Source organism: Uloborus diversus, chromosome 3, assembly GCF_026930045.1.
Source record: "Uloborus diversus isolate 005 chromosome 3, Udiv.v.3.1, whole genome shotgun sequence".
NCBI classification, from domain to species: Eukaryota; Metazoa; Arthropoda; class Arachnida; order Araneae; family Uloboridae; genus Uloborus; species Uloborus diversus.
In genome coordinates this window covers 141,696,057-141,717,029 of record NC_072733.1, presented here as the reverse complement: position 1 = coordinate 141,717,029, position 20,973 = coordinate 141,696,057, and the positions used below count along the sequence as shown (strand labels likewise).

The 20,973-nt window shown below is 31.6% G+C and overlaps 1 protein-coding gene across 3 annotated transcripts in view; it reads right to left on the bottom strand.

Moving 5' to 3' along the window:
• The window catches only part of LOC129218661 (uncharacterized), an 82,642-nt gene that overhangs the window by 49,844 nt on the left and 11,825 nt on the right, over positions 1 to 20,973 (bottom strand). Inside the window, exons 1-6 of one of the 3 annotated variants that reach the window (XM_054852982.1) lie at positions 15,104 to 15,231; positions 14,584 to 14,787; positions 8,910 to 8,978; positions 8,531 to 8,617; positions 5,116 to 5,202; positions 414 to 476 (exon numbers count right to left, since the gene is read on the bottom strand). In XM_054852982.1, coding sequence (XP_054708957.1) covers positions 414 to 476; positions 5,116 to 5,202; positions 8,531 to 8,605 — 225 coding nt within the window. In that variant the 5' untranslated portion in view covers positions 8,606 to 8,617; positions 8,910 to 8,978; positions 14,584 to 14,787; positions 15,104 to 15,231. Of the gene's footprint in view, positions 1 to 413; positions 477 to 5,115; positions 5,203 to 8,530; positions 8,618 to 8,909; positions 8,979 to 14,583; positions 14,788 to 15,103; positions 15,232 to 20,973 lie in introns of those variants that run through there. The other 2 variants (XM_054852981.1, XM_054852983.1) reach the window with 2 other exon arrangements.

Sequence of the window (20,973 nt, the reverse complement as noted above, 5' to 3'; positions counted from 1 at the left end):
GCTCTGTGAGAGAAGAATTTTATATTGTTCAGCTTTAGTTTGCGCATTTGATTTTTAAAAGTCAATCAATAAATAGTATAATATCATAAGTAAAAAGATTTGAGCTTAAATTAAACTAAAACCTCAATGGAATGATTTATAATGATACACAAGAAATACATACAAACATTTTAAAAATATTTTCTGCCAAGAACATATGATTATAACAATGAATCTATAAATCTCTACAATGTATCAATCTTCAGAGATTAATTGAAATTTGAATTAAGAGAAAAGATTCTTGGGAGGGTCGTAAGACTCTTAGGATCATAAGACTAAGAGAAGGGGAGGATTACTAAGACCAAACATATAAGAAAAATCTACTGTGAATGGTGCTCTTTATCAATTATAAATATAAACATTCAAAAAGTTACCCTTGAGCCATCACTTGTAAAGCGGACAGCATTAACATTTCGTGCCAGACCAAGTGTTGAGATCTATAAAATAAAAAGCACCCATAATAATCAATGTAAAGAACACATTTTAAAATAATGAACTTCTGAAAATTGGTGCTTTTGCTTATAACATGATCAAGCATTATTTCATGTTTGACAGAGAATTAAAGTGATGCATGCCTAAAGAAGAAAAATAACAAAATTGATGAAAGATCAAGACACTAGAACAACATATCTAATGAGGGTTTCTGGAGCCAAAACTTGAATTACCAGCCAACCAGTATCACACATGCTTGAGCTTAGAACATTTTTTCTGAATTTAGGATTTTGTTGCAACCAGTGTTGAATTATTGAAGCGTTTTTGGTTCAAAAAAAAAAAAAAATTTAAAAAAAGAAAACTGCAAAATGTAGAACATTATTCTTTGTCCCCTTTTTTAACAAAAAAAGTTCAATACTTTGATGTAAAATTCCCTTACAGTAAGCTCCCAATTATTGGCAGAATAGGGTGGCACAGTAACTTTGGATGAGTGGATTTTGCCAATAATCCGCAAAATAGGTAAAAAACAATACTAGTATATATAATAGCTTAAAAAATCCTTGTACTGTCAAATACATTTAAAAACTATAGCTAAAGACGATAAATGTATGTAAAAGCTAAAAAAGAATTGGTCACTACTGAAACACATAACACATGCAAATTGTGAAAACAGATAATCTACAACAGATCAAGTTAGATTATACCAAAATCAAGGAGATATTTTTTTTTTCAATGAAACTGGTCTGGTTAATCATTCACATGGGAAGAAGTGCATATGTAAAAATAAGGTTCCAACTAGTCCAGGTTTGATGACCTTAGAAGGTTTAATACATAGGCCGCTAGAGAAGCACCAAACAAGTGAGAAGTCAAAAGAGTCATGAGGGAGGGTAGATTAGGTTGGCAACATCTCTAATGTAGACTTTATTTTTTTATTGAGCAATTGAATTTCAACATTACTATTGAAAAAATGAACTTCTCTAAAAAAATTCAGGATACTAACTAAAAAATCGGGATCGATGGTAACAAGCCTCCCTCTTCCAATTCAAAGCTCCATTTTCATTTTTGTGAGGTAATAACATGAGAAAATATTTAAAAAAACATTTATGAAGTCAATTGGTCTTTCTTTAAACACGTGCATCTCTTTTGTGATTTTTCAATCAATTGTTCATTTTTGAACTGCCCCTTAATACCCTATATGAGTCACCTATGGTTTGTTGTCATTAGAAGGGAGGGGGAAAAAAGAAAAAGGAGTTAATAAAAATGGATTTTGCACTTGTTAAATTAAAATGGGTGCATTTTTCTAAATTTGGAAAATCATCCATGCAAGGGAAAAAATTCAAAACATGAAAACTGCAGATAATTTGCAAGTTGAACTAGCTAATAACAAGCTGTAATTTAACCAGAACCTGAATTTAACTGGGGCTAAGGTTAGACTTAACCCAGTGTGACTTTTACCTATTCCCAACAGTTAAAATACTTTTGCAAGGACGCCTCTTTCTTTGGTGAGATCAAGTTAAAGCTGCATCACAGGAAGCCTTACAGGTGGTTGTGAAGAATGGCTTCCAGGAGTACTTCCAAAAGTTATACGAACGTTGGCAGAGTGCGTAGTCACTCAACAGGGGTCTGTCCAGGTTTTTTCATAGGGTCCGTTTTTTGTGAAAAATCAAATAATTTTGTGAAAAATGAATTAATTTTGTGAAAAATCAAAAAATTTCGCAAAAAAAAAAAAAAAAAAAAAATTTTGTTAAAACGAAATTTTAGAATTTAGAGATGGCACAAACTGCATCAATTAAACTTAAGTTGAGTGTTTTCTTCTTCTATGACGAGAAAATCATTCTGGATTTTTTTTTCTGATATTTGGCGTGGGGGGGGGGGGGGCATCGCTCTTTCAAGTATCAATATTTATCTACCATTCTGCATTATGTTAAATTATACTAGATATATTTCTGTACAGTATTTAAAATAATAACAAAAATATAAATAAATAAAACAAAATTCAGAATAGGGTTCAGCATTCAACTTTTTGACCCAAGACACTCTTAAAAAGCATGAAATTTCGTTTCTAACTTATAAATTCCGTGATTTTAACAAAAATAAAAAGAAATTTCAATTGTTTACCTCTTAACAAAGCGTAATAATCATCAAAAATTCGAAAAATCGGATTCCCATAGCGGATGCAAAGAGATCGCAATTCTCAAAGTGAAGGCATCAAAAGTATAAAAACGGCTTGTAAAAAAAATATTTTTGATAAAAATTTTTTAAAATTGCATTTTAGAGTGCTATGATAACATATCATTAATATCTGTGAACACAGTTGACCCCAAAAAATAAATAAATAAATAATAATAAAATAAACCATCTATTCAGCATTTTAATTTTTAAATCATAACAGAATTTATGGAATTTTGCTTTTAAAACTTGAAATGAGAGTTCTAACAAAAATAAAGAGACTTTTCATTTATTTGAATCCTAATAAAGCGAAGTTAGCTTGAAAAAAGAACAAAATATGATTCTCATATCGGATGTTAAAAGATTGCATTTTTCAAAATGTAGACATCTAAAGAAAAAAAAAGCGGTAATTAAAAGAGTTTACTTAAAGTTAATCATCCTTGTTAGCATCGAAAAATCAAAACCCATATAATTTTCTCCCAAAATAACAATTAAACATCGCACCGCACCGTAAAAACTCAAATATTGACAAGCCGACAAAATGATGAGAATATTTTCTAATCTCATTATAAAGGTTCAACGCCAGACGCTAAGTGGTGATAGTTTTGAAGTTGGTAACCCTATCTGAAGCGATCATATTTTTTCCTCACCCTTACTATCCCTTTGCAGTTCTAAGTTCATTTCGCAGATATATATTATTATTGTTTATTAAATCATGAGCGGAGAAAAGTGCTTACCAATGCCTTTTCAGAAAAGTTTACAACAACACCGCTGCTAATTAGCTGTGATAAAACAAACAACCATTATATTTATTTGGCAGTAGCAATTATTTATCGCTTGAAGGAGCATCGGAGCATCGCAAGAGTGCCGATTTTTTTTTTTTTTTTTCAAAATTAGCCGATTTTGTATAAGCTGATCCCTCTAATTTGACTTAAAAAAAGGTTCCAAAACTTATCGGTTTATACAGAGAAATATGCGTGTATGCGTTATTTTGCTTTCAGATTTGCTCTTTCAATAAACAATTTGTGACAGATCCGATCTTGTTTATCAGAATTTCGTGAAGGGTCCGTTTTCTTTGATCGGGATTTTGTGAAAGGTCCGTTTTGTTTGATCGGGATTTTGTGAAAGGTCCGTTTTGGTTGATCGGATTTTTGTGAAGGGTCCGTTAACGGACCCAAATATCCTCTGGCCAGACCCCTGCTCAAGGTGACTATTTTGAAGGTCCCTATGCTTCGTGATGTGAACTATTCAGGGTAAGATTTTATATAACTTGTCCCCAAACTTTTGGATTGTACTCTGTAGAAGGACTGTTTTGACTAGAGATTGTTTAGAATACCATGAAACTAATTTCAATAAAAGAAAAACTAATGTAACTAATTTATTAATCAGGACTGCCACTAAGTTTAGGTGTTAAAAATAATAACTTTAGAATAGCCCTGCTATAAAAAAAAGTCTCCAGATGCAAAAAATAGAAGCTAAAATGGTCTCCAAAAAACTTGTTCTTTGTATTAATACTTGTATTGATTGGAGATGCAATGAAACTTCAAGAAATTAGAAAAACTTATGCGGGGAGGGGGAGGGTCTAAAACAAAATTGGCTTTATTCTACACATGTTTCAACAGTACATAAATATTAATTTCTTAAACATATTACGTAACATTATGTAAAATTTATGCTTAAATACAATTAAGAAACTGGCAAACTTAAAATCAATAATTGTCTTTTTTAAATACCCCTTAAATATTACGGTATAAAAATCTTATGAACTATTGAAGATCTTAATTCTTTTTCAACAAAAAAAAATAAATAAATAAATAAATAAAATAAAAATACAGAAAACGATGTTCAAGGACATTTAAGGATCACACACCATATTTGAGATAAGTTATTTTTTGAATTGATTAAAGTATGTTTTATCCCTTTCTTTATAAAAAGCTTTTTTTTTTAAATTTGTAAGTAGAAACATAAGGCACAGGAAATATTGATGTATTTTTTTTCTTCTAGCATCCTCTTTGTATACATGAAACCTAATTCAAAAACACAATCAACATTTCCTACCATCATATGCAACAACATCACATTTGATCATAACCAGAAAAATTCAAATAATTATGCAAGTGAAACTATAGCACATTCTGCTTGAACAAAATTTTGTAGCTTTTAAAAAAATATGTCTAAAACAGAATGATTTTTGAGCCTCAGTCAATTGCAGAACTGCTGAATTTCTTTTAAGTAAAAAAAGTCTGTAGTAAAAAATAAATTTTCTTTTACTCCTTTTGACACACGCAGCCCTAAATTTTATTATAGTTAACATGAAATATGCAAGATATTCCCTCCTCTCCACAGATTCCGAAGTCATTCAAGAGCTTCACAAGAATAAAACTAGAATCTGCGAAAATATGACTCACTAAAACATGACATAAATTATTTCATAACAGAATTTCACAATTAAAACAGCAGAAAGAAATTATTTACTTGGTAACACATCAGTAGTTCCATTCTCTGGGCAGAATACAAATTGACTTTTCCATCATATGCACCAGAACAAAATAAATATCTATCCTAAAAAGATAAGGATTTTATATAAGGATATTAAAATACCAAATCAAACAAAATCTAAGAATAATATTTTTATATTGTATATATGAACTAAAGCTCAAAACTCGCGGTCGCCAGTCGCCAAATGCGACCAATTTTCAAATTTTGGCGACCATTATTTTCACTTCAGTCGCCAATGTGGCTACCATTCGCCAATGCAACCTTCCCTGACCTATAGTCTTGATATATGACCTTTCCCCAAATTCTTTTGTCCACTAAAAGATTGTCTATCGGATCGCCAGGGATGAAGGAGGGAAGGGGGGGAGTATTGTCCAATTGTGGCTAATTGTGCTATGTGTTCTTGTTCTGAATAGAAAACAAAAATCGCAATCACGATGGCAAATTCGTTACAAAACTTGCTATTTCGAAAACTCGGCTTTCTTTACACGCGATCGTAAAAATAGACAAATTTCATACACCAATTTAGTAAATTACGCTTTTTTGATCTTAAATTCATTTTTCAACTTTATTTCTCCTTAACAAATGGCTATTTCTTCGTTTTGCGGTATTTTTAAACTACGCGTTTTCAAAATGGCGTCACTTTGTTATTGTTTATTTTATCAGTTAAGACGAAAATGTCCTTTCCAAAATAAAAAGAATTAATCTTGTACATTTGGTTTACATATGAATAAACAAAAATGGCGCCATTGAGTCAAAATGCACCGAGACAAGGTAAAAACTATATCGTTGAAAAAAAAAGTTTTTTTGCAAGATTTTTGATTTTTTTGTTTTAATCTTATTGTTGGTTTTTCCTTTTTTTTTCTTTTTAAAATAAAAAACCTACTGGAGGAGAGGACATATCCGTTTATTTCCTTTATTTCTCCTTAAAAAAGTTGTTATTTTTAAGTTTCGCGGTAAATTTTCAAAATGGCGTCCCGTGTTTTCAAAATGGCGCCACGTTGTAGATTGTCCATTTTCACCATTTAGAAGAGGAAAATGTGTGTTCCAAAATAAATAAAGAGAAGTACAATCGTATTTATAAAACACATAAATAATAAAAAAAATGGCATTCCTGGATCTAGAGAAGGTGGAAAGAATACGGCTGAAACCCTTTTTTTCTTCTGCTGGATCTTTTATTTCACTTTTTTTTTTTTTTCCGTTTTGTTTTATATTGTTTACCTTTCTTTTATTTATTCATTTTTTGACACTCTGGCTTCGATTTTTATAAAAATCTGCATGCATTTGTAAAAACAAAAAAATATTTTTGTAGAATTGCAAATGGTTTAGGTTTTACATTCTGTTCAAGTTTTTGGTATTTTGTTGTTTTCTTTATCAAGGAACTAACTCGTGTTTTGGTTGAAAGCTGTGATGTTTCTAGAAGTTTTGAAAGCTGAAAAAAAAATTTAATAATAATAATAATCTTATTTATTTATTTTTTTATCCTGATGTGTTTTGCTTAAAGATAAATAAATGCAGATTATAGTTTGCAAAAGATGTGTTAAATAATATCTGGGCAGGGGTGCCCGTTCCCCCCAAGTTCAATTCCCCCCCTCCAAAATTTTTCCTCAACCCTCTTTTCCTTTTTTATTTTTAGCTCGTTTTTATTTTATTTTATTTATTTTTTTAATATTTTTTATTTACTTATTTATTTTTAATTATTATTTTATAAGAAACGTTCTTTGCTACGCCAATGACATATGCACAAATACTAAATAAATAAACGGATTAAAATAAATTAAATAATTTAAATTAAAATAAAGTTTGGCTATCATTTTTTGAGATTTGGCTACCATTTTGGGAGGATCTGGTAGACATTGGCTACCAATTCAAAATTTGAGTTTTGAGGTATAATATGAACAGTGGAAAAAAAGGGACTGAGAACACAAAACTATGATTAGACAGCATATATACAGAAGAATAGATTAAAATAAATCAATTCATGTAATAAATTAAATTTTTTTTCAAAGGTTCACATTCAACTCAAGTCAAAATTAAGCATTTTTTTTTAATTTAAAAGAATTTCTTCCAAAATTAAGCGCCTAGATATAAGAGAACACATTTATAATGCAAAAAAGAATTTGTGGTATGACTCAAGTACTTATAATAACCTATTTATTATCTAAGTTTCAGGCTTGTTTTGCTAATGTTTCTGGTTAATGTGCTGCCTAAAATATCTAAGGATGTTTGTTTCACAGCACAAATAAATTCCAAAGAGAAGTCCAGTTACTGTATGTGGATCTTGATCTTATTTTTCATTGAACAGGACAGCAATTTCAGATTTTATGATACTACTTCTGGTTAGCATATGCAGTTTGTTCTTAAGGGTACATCTGATTGGTATAATCTTAAGCACATGAGCACAGTATTTGATAACTTTTAAACTGTCATCTTTTCCATTAATATTTTGATGTTTATGAATTTTTGACAAGTTTTCTGAGAAGAATGGTGAAAGATATTTAAATACCTTTGAAAAAGGGGCTGATTTCTTGTGACAGTAGTATTCATAGCAATGACTAACCTCTGAACATACTTCAGGCAATACAATAGTGTCCCATTAGGCTCTTCTACATCAGTAGTTACACTTCTCATAGAATTAATGTAATTTTGCCCACCAGTTATAAGAAATCTAATAAAACCCAGCAAACTTTACAAGGATCCATAGTATCTTTAGATGAAGGAAAGGCTTAATTCTGCAGTAATTTTTACATACATGCTGCCAGAAATTTTCTCAACTCAAAGCAAAAATGCTTTGACTTGAAGATCAAAATTTTTAAGCTCTCATTTTAAGATTTAACAACTTGCCAAAAATTCAAAGAATGTGTTCCTTTTAATTCTATTGTCAGTGCAAATCAATTAGCCACCAACTACATTGCTGACTATTTATCTCAGTTAGGACAGGCCCACATAGGAAGCAGCCAGCACTACATACATTATTTTCTTCATTTAATAGAAAATATTTACAGGAAGAAATTCAAGTCGTAGTCCAGTCTAAGTTTGACTTATTTTCTCATGAGATTTGGCAGTTCTACTTTTCATCAACACACATCCTCCCAGCCCAGTTCATGCCCAAGCTTAATTTTTATTACTACATATCATTGCACTCTCCTTTTCATATGCACAATGATATTCTAGAAGCTTATGAATTTCCATATAAATTTATTATCTATACAAAACCTAAACTCTCATGAATTCAAAACGTAACAACAAATGTGTAACTTTTAAACAATTAAATATAGTTAAAATACTTTAACATATGTATATATTATTGAACACAAAGTAAATTGAAGATGAATGAAAAAAGCTAACAAGCAAGTTTTAGCACAAATTAATATACACTAGCATTTTCACTTACTCTGGGACTAAATGCCACACCTCGAACACTACCCTGATGAAACTTCAAATATTTAGGTGTGCCTTCTTGCTGCATAGTGAACGCTTACTGAAAATAAAAATTTTTCAAAAATATTATAAATATAAGTGATGTTTACATGTGTATAGGGCTGTACTGATATCAGATAGTTACTCTACATGATTTACTAATGACTAACTTAAATATGCAGCAAATAAACAATAATTTTGCCTACACCAAAAAAAAATCCAAAAATACTGAACCATCAAACATTTTGGCAAACTAATCTTTCGGAAAAGATTAAAAGAAATTTTTTTTGCACTAGGGGCATATTTTTGAAATACTTAGAAAATCTTATGCAACTAAGTATATAAAAACTTACTAATGAACACGCGTATCTGCCAACAGCAAAAGCCAAGATAGGAGATGGTAGATGGACGAGCCCTCCTCCCTGAAATATATTTAGATTACTATTTTTTTAAAGCTTATTATTTTTACTTTCAAAAATTAATGTTAAACCAACCAGGAAAATTTTTGCTGAGTGTGACCATGAAGAGATCAGAGACGTTATTTTATACTTTAAATAGGAAATTATATTTTGCTGAAATTTTTAAACCCACAAAAGGTGTTTCTTATACCTGGATAATAATTCCAAACAGTGTTAGAAATTAAAAAAAAAAAAATATTCCTCAAATAAAAAACTTTCTTAAACTATCTCATCCAATTAAAAGAAAATATTTGTTTTCTTACCAGATTTTTAAGGTTGACAAGCAAACATGCCTTGAATAAAAAGTGTTTATGTATATTCTCAGATTGAAATTAAAAGACTTGATTACAGAAAACGAAGGCTGTCAAAAAATTTCTAGAAAATATTGCTGAGCTAAAAGCTGTTTTGAACGTAAAATTTGTGAGATGCAGAGAAAAATCTAAAAAAATGACCCACTTTACCCTATCCCCATAAGAATTTTGGATTGAAAGGAAATAGTTTGACTTGTGACCTCATCTAATTTTGAAATTACTGTTCCCTGTAATTTCTCAAAATTCTTAATATAATCAATTTTTCTAAAAATTATGAATTAACTTCTTTGAGCAACAATGTTTTTGTATGTTTAAGGTTCCAAATAGAGCTAAAGCAGTACTGAATGTGATATACATATATCTATAAAGTCAAAAACATAATAATTACAAAATTTTTGAATGCAAAAGTTCAACTCTTCGGGGGGTGCAAGACACACCTCATCAGTTAAGAGTTATAGTATGAAACTGAATTGTTCATACTTGCCACTTACAATAAGCTCAAATGTAAAAAAACTCGGGCATCATTACTTCAAACCCCTGTACATGATTTCAAACTTCAAAACAGGAAAGCAGCAAGCATAAAAATTTTGAAGATTCTTAGATATTTGATAAATAATTTGGTACCTTATCTGTATTTTCCCCTTTCAATTCAGTTCTTACTTGATTTTAATATAATACTTTAGGACTCCAATCTATTGTTTTCACATCTATTGTTTTATGATGCCTATGTTCATTGCAAAAATTGCATTTGAATAACAAACCAAACCATCTACTGTTGTTCAAAAAGTAGATTTCCTGTGTTTATCGTTAATAAATTTTTCGTCTGACCGAAATTCAGTTAAAAGGCAAGTGGATTTGTATGGCATGCAAATTGAAAGAGTCCATTTATCTTTCCTTCCTAGGCAGCTTGTGCACTAAAAACCTGGGTGGTCAACCCAGATGCAGGGGCATGGGGGCTGCAGCCGTTGAGCTGATTCCACCTCCCCCCCTTTTTTTCTTTCATTCTGTCCTTTCTTATTAAAATAAAATTGAGTCATATTATTGAATTTCAACATTGCTCGTTAAATGACTGCTAAAAAATTGGAATATGGCCTCAAAAATCAGAATGGATAGCCATTGTAGACTTCCCCATCCAATTCAAAGTTCCATTCCTATGAAATGGCATGAAAAAAGCCCCTCAAACTTGGTTTTTATTTTTGTGAATTGAATCAATCCACATAGTAAAAAATATTATTTTTCAATCGATGGTTGAATTTTAACTTTGAAAAGTGAGGGGGAAACGACCTTTACTTTTGAATGAGAGCGGCCAGTTGCCCCCCTTGCCCCCTCACACAAGCCGCTTGTGCTTGCTTCCTTTCTTAAACAGAAAAGATTCTGACTATTGTTATTAACGTAAATGGCCCAAATCCAAATGTGATTGCATTCCTCTTTTTGTTCAACTGGACAATAGACTAAATGTTGACTTTTTAATTCTTGTCCTTTGTAACAAAAAAGATTATTGAAATAAATAAAAGATACATGATCACACGCAGTACAATAGATCTGTGGGGTCATTTCAGTAGCATTAGTGAATTTGAGCTTGTGTATTCAAGGGGGGGAGGGGAAACTTGGATATCTGAGTCATAATGGGTTGGAAGAGAATTTATGTTTTTTTTTTTTTGGATTTGGGTACCACAGACATTCTGATACGCTGGTAAGCATAAATCTTACAGAGTCCAAAACAAGGGGAGGCAGGTTCTCTTATTTGGAAAATGCTACATTTAATATACTGCTGTACTAAGGAGAAAAGAGATGCATCCACTGCATTCTTCCAGGCTAATCTGCAATTTTGCAGTGTTAAATTTTATATGTGCCTACATAAGTATCCATTCTGTATGACGCAATTACAGCATTTGAAACTGAATGTACTTTTATGCATGCACAAAATTTCAGAGGGATCCGAAAAATGTTGCATATCTTGAAAATTTAGTTTAATGCAAGAAATGAAAGAAAATCCAACAAATTTAATACATGTTTTAAATAAATACATTGACTAATTTTTAACAACTTTGATTTATTTCTAAAACAGTTTGGTTAATGAATTGACTTTTGCATTAGCATATGTTGTCATACGCTGCGTATAACGCATAAACATTGTTCGTTTGTTTTTCCTGTTCCGATTTTTAACAACTTTGATTTATTACTAAAACTGTTTGGTAAACGATATGTGACAATTGCATTAGTATACGTTTTTATATGCTGCGTATAATGCATAAACATGGTTTGTTTGGGAACTGATGTGATATACCCCACCCTTGGCGACTTTTTCCTGTTGGCGCCAAGAAAGCGTCGCCAAGAAAACGATGTATGACGACATATGTCATACATCGTTCTTAGTGATGCTTTTTTAGCGCCAACAGGAAAAAATCAGATAAAAAAACATGATTAAAGCACTTCAGAACACAATATATATAAAAACAACATAAAACAACAACAAAAAACCATCACGAATGTACGCTTCAAAAATACCAGAATCTAGAAAGTTTTTGTACACAAAGAACAATTAATAGAAAGTATTAAAAATGCTTAAATTGACAAATTACTATAACAGCTCACCAATGAAATATGTACCAATAGAAATAAAAGCTATTTTCCAACATGCATTTCATCAAACAAAAACTTTTCTCATACTCTGCTATAAAAGAGCAAAGCGATTCAAATTGCGATGTTTAAAGCGGAAAACATCCCCAAAATCAATAACTATTTCAGCCAAAAAAGCGCTTAGTTACTCAAATGTATGATGTATGAAAAGTAAAAATGTCTCAACAGAACCATCCTAAACATAAACAATACAAAAATACCATACACTTATTTGCTATCCAGACATGCTTTCAAAATACCTATTATATTTTACATAAAATAACACCTTTATATTTTTATAAAATGCTGTCAACTTATTTTCAGAAATTCAGTACCTAAATTGGGTACGTTCATAGAATGTCTAAATAATTCGTGGCATTGTTCGAATTAACTTTTAGAACAAAATAACCGTACTATTTTTGTAAAATTAATTTACATACAGTAAAAATAAAGTTAAAAACTACAAAACCCCTCAAGGATTTGTAAAAACAAAGAATTTCGAAAGTGAGAGTTTTTTTTTTTTTTGAATTCTAAAATAAACAACTTACCTTTTTATGGTATAAATCCTCACACTCAGTCTAAAACAATGTATCATATGAAAATAGCACGTTACAGATACACACCACGTTGGAGTTAACTTTTAATTAACATTCAAGTTTGAAGAAACTGGCATTTTCTAATGTTTTTCCTTCTAAACACAACTACTGAATTTAAACTAACACAAAATAAGCTTTCCTGTATGGTATATTGCATGAAACAACACCTATCTCTTCTGCGTAAAACTGAGTAAACAACCCAAGTAAACAAGTTTGAACAAGATTGCCTTCGGGTTGCGAAACACAGGTTACTTTTGCCAGGTATGCCATGCTTAAGAAGTTATCGCCTTATTAGCGAGAAAAATATTTCAATTTTGTGCAAAAAATCGGATGTCGCCAAATGGGGGGGGGGGGTATATCACATCTGTACCTTTGTTTGTTTTTCCTGTTCCAACTTGTACCTGCATTTATTGTTTCCCACAACCCACAAAAAATGATGAATTGAGGTTAATGTAAATAATTATCAAAATAAATATCACTAAATGAGGTCATTAAACTATGACACTTGAAAAATTTTATGCACATTCAGTAAAATCCTCATATACAGAATAGCGAATTCACTGATCGAGTAACACTCCTGACGTCACCAGCAATGAAACTTGCGCCACATCATGATAATTTGATAATATTTTTTGGTAATGTTTGACGAGCAAGGAAATGCTTTATTTTAACAAGGCTGAAACTGGATTCGGTAACTTAACTGTTTTACTGGCAAGAGAATAATTTTGGGAGAATGAAGAAATGAAAAAGTGGTCAACAGTTAATACTACCTATTGGAGTTTTAGGTTAATCTACTGTAGAAGCAATTTTCACTTGTCATACCTTGATGGGCAATGTTCTAGTAGTAATAATAATAATACAGTAGGCACTGCTTAATGTGATCATTTTTGGAAAAATATTTTGATAACATTATCCAATTGATAACAATATTCGAAAAGGATCCTGGAGACATAAAATGATGCTTTTTTTCAATTAAGAAGCATTTATTTTTAAGAGTACAATTTAAATTACAACGACTCAAATAAACGTTTAAATTTTTACTTAGCTTCACTTTGTTTTTAATCTCATCACGATTCATTTAGTAACTTACAAAGTAACAGCTGAGAAATTTTTAGCTGTGCTCCAGCATTTCTTTAACTCACCATCGGTAAATTGTTGAAGCGTTTAAAAATGTAAATTTTTTAATTGACAGTTAAATCACTGCACTTCTTCTCCATGACTAAAATTTTTTATCGTTTGGATGGAAGTTTTTAATGTAATTGAACAGAGAGAAAAATTCTGCTTCACTGATAAAAAGAAAACTTATTTTCTCAGAAGCTACATTAATTCTCTCAAAGTGGGTGGAGATCACCTCTTGCAACATGTCCAACAACTGAATTTTTGCATGTGCAAACAAAAAGCATCTTTTAGGGGTCACAGTGGTCACTGAGAACAAAGTTGCTGCTGTTTCATTCCTAGAAAAAGATTGTATAGCTATTGAAAACCACAAAATGCCATACATAAAGTTAGTCTTGTCAGGGTTTGCCTTCATGTTTCTGTTGATTGAGGAACAAAAAGTGGTAAGAAATTGAAAGTTCACTATGAAAAAGTAATAACAATAAATAAAGATACTGATTACAATATCAGACCTTATAAAAGTGTGCCAGGATTTAGTGACTTGATATTATTAAGTGAATGATAACATTCACCGTGATCACATTAAGTGACGCCTACTGTAATTAATTTCATTTTTCTTTCTTTCTTTTTGCTTTTTAATTTTATTTTTTCCCCATGAATTGAGACATATATTACTTATTATTATGATTCATTTTCATGATCCAATGTACTGAAAGTTTTTCATTCATGAAAATATTAGCTCAAGTTTATTTTCTACATTTATAAAATCCTTTTAAATATACATTGAATGCAAAAAAAAGTTCTCTTCTAACACATTCTTTGAATTTAATGTCTCTCCAAAATAAATGGATTTTATAAAACTCAGAAATAATAACACAAGGCAAAAAATGCCCCCACATTTTAATAATACAATCATAAAATACTAACCGTCGATTTTTTACTGGAAGTGTGCCCGTCTTTACCATATGTTTCAACATCCAATTGCCATTTATAATCCGTTTATTTTCCAGAAAACAAACTGTTGAATACTTCAATCAATCTACACATGTAAAAAGAACAAAGCAGAGCACATGCTTTGCTATCCAAGGCAGCAAATGTTGCACACAATATGATGTTTCATTTAACCTTGCTCTGTAAGATAAAAGAAAAAATTATGTCAGAGTTCACATAAAGTTATCTACTATCATTGTATATGCATGTACACATATTAACTAAAATGTAAGTACAGTGAAATCCCTTTACAACGAATACTAATACAACAAAATATTCTTTTCAACGAAATAAATTTCCAATCCCGATTTAATTTCCATTACATTGCTTGAATTTCATTACAACAAAATTCCTGTTACAGCAAACAATATTTATGGCACCTTGAAGTTTGTTGTTAAAGGATTTCATTGTATTTAAATGCAAAAACAACTTGAAGATACATCTTTCAACTCCTCACCAAAAAAGAGATGCAAATCCGACGTCAGCTTGAAAATATCAGCAATATTGGAGGAGCAGCCTGGAGAACCCCATTGGCAATGCGTAGGTTTGCAACAAGCCAACAAGCTAAGTATGGCTGAAACACGAATAAGCAAATTTTCTCAGGACTAGGGGTCATTGCTTTGAGCTATTCACACACACAAATCTCAGGTTAATCTAGAAATTAGGGAAAATTAGGGCTTCAGTAGGGTTGTAGGCACTTGAAACAGCTTACCAGTAGAGGCTGTAATTGGCAAAGGGACACATAAATTGACTAGGACCAGCTTAGCTGTGATCAGTCTATTGCTGGTCATGACTTTTGTATTTGCATTTGTACAGTAAACTCCCTCTAATCTGCAATGCTTAAGACGAAATGTTTTGCAGATGATAAGATTTTCTAATTATACAGAATCTATTTGCATGATTTTTTTACTTCATTGATTTTTTCTACAAAAAATAATATTGCTGTAAAAATCATAGTAAGAATGAAAACCTTTAATCTGATATATTATTTCTAGCAATAAAACAATTTTTAAATTTCAAACCTTGTCCACTTTTTTGTGGAATTGCCTTGAAGCCTATAATACACAACTTTAGACAGGCTCCCGATCTACTACAGTGTGCGGGGAGGGGGAAGGCATACCTCTAAGGGGCCCACAGCCCAAGGAACAAAATAAAAAAAAAATACAAAATAGATTTTGAAATATAAAACTCATGAAATTTATACTTAATCACATACGTGATTATTTACTGAATCACATAAGTGAAGGGGGGGTGTAAAGTTATGGGATGCTTGTTTTCTTGCAGACATAACTTATAAACAAAATGAGTTCCAAAAAATCAAGATAAAAGAAAACCCATACAGCTACCCTGAAGCATTTAAAAACCAGTTAAAACCTTAAAATAATAAAAATAATAAATAAACAAATTATTTTAACAAAAAAATTCACAATTTAAGTAGACATAGTGAGGCAACTAAAAGACATACTGAAATCACTTGATAAAAAAAAATCTGTTTTTTTTTTTATCCAGGCATCAGGGGACCTACCTTGGATTTTTTTTTTTAAATCTTAAAAATTTATTTTAAGCTATCTATTCTGACCAAGGATAAAAAATAAATAACATAAATATTAAACCATTAAATATTAAACTTAAATAAATTATTTAAAAAATGGTTAGATCCTATGTTTTTGAGCATGTTCTTTCAGAAAAAAATACTTTTAAAATATCGGAAATGACCCCATTGCGTTTTTAGGAATTCAATTTCAAATTTTTTTGGAGCTCCCTAAACCCCATGGTTTTTAGCATCCCTAAAGATATCTAAAATTATGTTTTTGAAGCTCTACCATCAAAAAACGATTGGGGAGAATTCCTGAATGTCATCCTTTCCTTCAAGAAAACGAAGATAGCAAACAATTGTTTTCGAAAATATACCCTTAAATTTCAAACAAATTCCAGAGAGGGAGCTCCAAACCTCCCTTCCACTCATTAACCACCAAATAGTCTAAAAATGCGTTCCAAACAAAAAATTCTGGGGGGGGGGGGGGGGCCTGCAAACACTTCTACTTATGTGCGAATATTAACTAACTCAATCAACAAACAAATCCATAGCTATCTTCAAATTTTATTAACAAATGCAATTTTAGTATTTCATTATTTGTTCGGTATGAAAACTGGTAGAAATAGATGCCATCTTGTTACTGCTAACTTTCTTCTATAAAGGAAAAAGTACAACTGAGCACCTGAATGGCTACAGAAAATATTTCATGAGTCCTCAAACGAATCAAAAGTTGAATCGTTTAATTTAGATGATAAATCCAGAATATTAGTAGAAATTCTTTTTTTTTTCAATTTTTTTATTCTTGGTACTCGAAACAATCAAACTTACTTTCAAACTCTTTGAACAATACAGAGTATTCGGAAAAAAAAAACCCATGCTTCAGTTCTTAAACTTTTTAACAATTTAATTTTCATTAATCAATGCCTCCCCCCCTCCCCCCACTAATGCATTACTCAATCGCCCCTCCACACAGGGTCGTCTGGATCAGTCACTGGAGTTACTATTCCTTTTTTTAAAACCTCGATACCTCAATTTTTCTGTTATCCTTTTTTATCTCAGTGTTTAACACAGTTTAGATTCCTGTGCTTTTCTTCAGAACAAGTTGCCCATTTTGGGGACAGGGGGTTGATTTTTCGTCAGTTGTCAAGCACAAATGGAAAATGCGTTCCTCATCTTCATCATCCTGAATTTTAAACTCCTACAAAACGGCTGGAGAAAAGTTTTGAATGTACTACTGTGTGAGGATAAAATTAGACTTTTTAAGATTGCATATGTCGAAATGGTTGTTTATTTCAAAATCCCTACCAGGGGACACTTTCCACAACAATAAAAAACCATAAAATTATTGAGGAAAACTATGATGGAAGAAATTGTTGAAAAATGAAAATTTGGAAGACTCCTTATTCAAAGCAAAACAATCCAGCTGTAAAATACCTATTAGCCAGTCAAAAAATTGAAAATAAATTTCAAATCCAGTAAAATGCTAAAGAATAACTTGTTAACGTACTTAATAACGAATTACTCAGTGGCGGCTCCACAGGGAGAGGGGGGGGGGGGCGATCGTCCCCCTCCCCCTTCAACACATCACAAAAAATCGCCTTAAACTATATTTTTACGACTTTGATCGCAAAACTTTTCCAGGGGGGATTCCTCAACCCCCTCTCTCCAATTTCACCGAAGATCATCAAAACTTCTATTGTTTCTACTCGAAACAATAAAAATTTCATTCAAACTCTTTGAACAATACAGATTATTCGGAAAAAAACCCATGCTTCAGTTCTTAAACTTTTTAAAAATTTGATTTTCATTAGTCAATAACCCCCCCCCCCCTTAATGCATTACTCAATCGCCCCCAACAGGGTCGTCTGGATCCGCCACTGGAGTTACTATTCGTTTTTTTTTAAACCTTGATACCTCAATTTTTTTTCTGTTTCCAAGAGATTCGAGATTTGACTGCAAGAAACATTAAAGTTCCCACATAGAGTAAACTACAAATCCCACCTGGGACTGGGTAAGAAAAAGGCTGTGGGTCGGAAGAATCAGAGTGCCAATTTAACCTCCATGGTAATCGACCATGTAAGGTTTCTGAAATGACCAATTTTAAAATCCAAATGCATAAGTTCCTTTCTTTCAGCTGATGTATAAATGCACAGATGAAGTTCAATGAAAATCTATGGGTGTTTTTTTAATTTAAAAAATTAATTTCTTCTTGACAAATTTCAAGGTTTTGCACTCATTGATTGTGGCTAGGTTTAGAAATATTGTTTTTTACTTTGTTTGAAATGCTCTTTTCCCCTGAATTGCATAATGGCTTTTAAGTAGAAATGTATGTAGAAATTACGCTAACAGATTAACTAAAACGTACCAAATTAGGTTACACCAAATACGTATAGGGGAGGGGAGTTTTTTCAAACAAAACCAATCTGTTTGCTTGTTTAAACGCATTAAGAGCAGATGTAAAAATCTGGTTTCAACTATTCGGATTTGTTGACCAATGATTTAGTGTCAACGGAAAGGAAGGATGTCTAAAAATAGGTTCTGTACCTATAATGGATGCATTTTTCTTCATTCAGTAAGTCAACACATGACAAAATATTCTTTTCTTAAAAGTCTAAAAGACCACAAAGTGGATAATCTGGAGTGTACTGTACTTTGAATTAAATTTGAACCAGCTTTTAATAATTTACAGAGGTTCAATAATTTTAAATGCGTAAAAAAGTAAATCGCAATTTTATAATGTGACCAAATTATCTTTGTTACTTTCATAGTATGGGTTGATGCATAAGCACTTTTAGCACTTTAACCTAATGTAAAAATGTTTTTAAAACAAAGTGAACATGTAGATGAATTGGGAACTTGAATGTTTCCTAAAGAAGACTTTATGAAATTCAACATAATAATAATATTTTGCTCAAGGCAATACAGGTCACTAGAGACGTTTTGAGTACTCGGTAACTACTCGGTTCTCGGCCAAATTTTGATCAGGTACTCGGCCAATACCGAGTAGTTGTAAAAAATTGAATATTGTTCAAAGCAAATTTTACAATTCATAAAAAAGTCCAAACATATAATATACTGCAATCATTTACAATTCAAATTTAAAAGTCAAACACAAATTTTGAGAATAATGAAGTTTGTTATGCTTCAATGGAGTAAATATTATATTTTAATGCCCCAAAGTTAATGAAACTTATTTATTAAAAATGGGGCAAAAAAAGTAAGTACAGAAAATATGAAATATTTATGTTATTAAAATGGATTTTTGAAGCATAAAAATACCTTTTCTTAAAACATAAAACGTTAAAAGCACAAATGTGCAAGAACACTGCAGACTTGTGTTTTGGCATTACAAGGGATGCTTTTTTCAATGCACAAAACGTAAGCTTATGGATTTAGAGACATTAGAAAGTTGGATTTTTTTTTACATTCATTAGTTCACATTTTAAGCACTGAAAAAGATGTTCCTTGTGATGCAGAAACATGTGTTTGCAGTGCTCCTGCACACTTGTACTTTTAACGTGTTCTATTTGCTTTAAAAATTATTTACGTTAGGCGGACGAGAAGTATAGATGGCTATAATTTGTTTTAATTCCAACTTGATTAATCCTACTTTTTATGTATTTGTTTGTTCTTAATTTAAAAAAGAACTTATTTGTAAAATTATTGACACAAACAAAATCTTTTCAATAATGCGTAATTAAATTTCAGCTGGAATTTTGTTTTAAAAACTATTATTTAGACATGGAGGTTATACTACTATTCTAATGAGTTCAAAATTCGTCACGTGTGTGTCCGTGATTCTTCATAAAACATAATTGGAACTCTGCACTTGGCCGAGTAGTGAAAGGCCGAGTACTCAGTACCAGTGGCGGCGCTAGGCGTCGGCGACTGCCGACGGCCTCGCGCAGATAGGGCCTCGCAAAATTCTCAGAAGTAAATTCTCAAAAGTTTTAAGAAATTTCCATGTTTTCAATTGAAGCTCTTATTAAATGCAACAGACACAAAAGTAATCAAAATAGTGCGTGCAGCGGAGACTGCACAGAGCCAGCTTTAGCAAATGCGGGGCCCAATTCTGTAGGACCCTGAATTTAAAATATTCACTAGCTACAGCTTATTGATCAGCTAACCCTTCCCCCCCCCCCCGTTTTATTTCTTTTCTTTTTCTCTTGTTGAAAAATTAGAAAATATTCAAAATGCTGCTCCTCCGAACACACACCCCTCCATACACGCGCGCACCGATAGCATTATGGAGCATCTGAAATTTCGTTTCGAGATCTTAAATTTCGCGATATTTCCAGCTTAAAGCTAAAGCCCCCAAATACTAAACAACATCGAAAATCGCTTAAAATTGTGTTTTTGTAGCTTGAATTTCAAAAATTACCGAACCTAATATTACAAAATATGGCCTTAGAATCACATTTTTAAGGCTTGAATATCAGAAAATATTCATGCAAGGGTCCCCATACCGCCTTTCTTTTATATCGTTAGCAATTAGGTTTTTTAAACTACATCAACAAAAAGTTTAGGTGGACTGGCTCCTGAATATATTGGGTGAGTGCAAAAGTTCGTGCGGAGTTTGCGAAAGAAAGTCATACAGTGATTAGGCAAGCAAAACTCTTTATTCAATCAATGATATATTCTCCATCGTTGTCTATAATCTTCTTCCAACGTTCTGGCAGCATACGGATGCCCCGATCATAAAAACTGCGTGGTTTAGATTCGAAGAATGAAGACACGACGTTTTGTAAGGCATTCAACGAGTCAAGTTTTTTTTCCATTTAAATGATTTT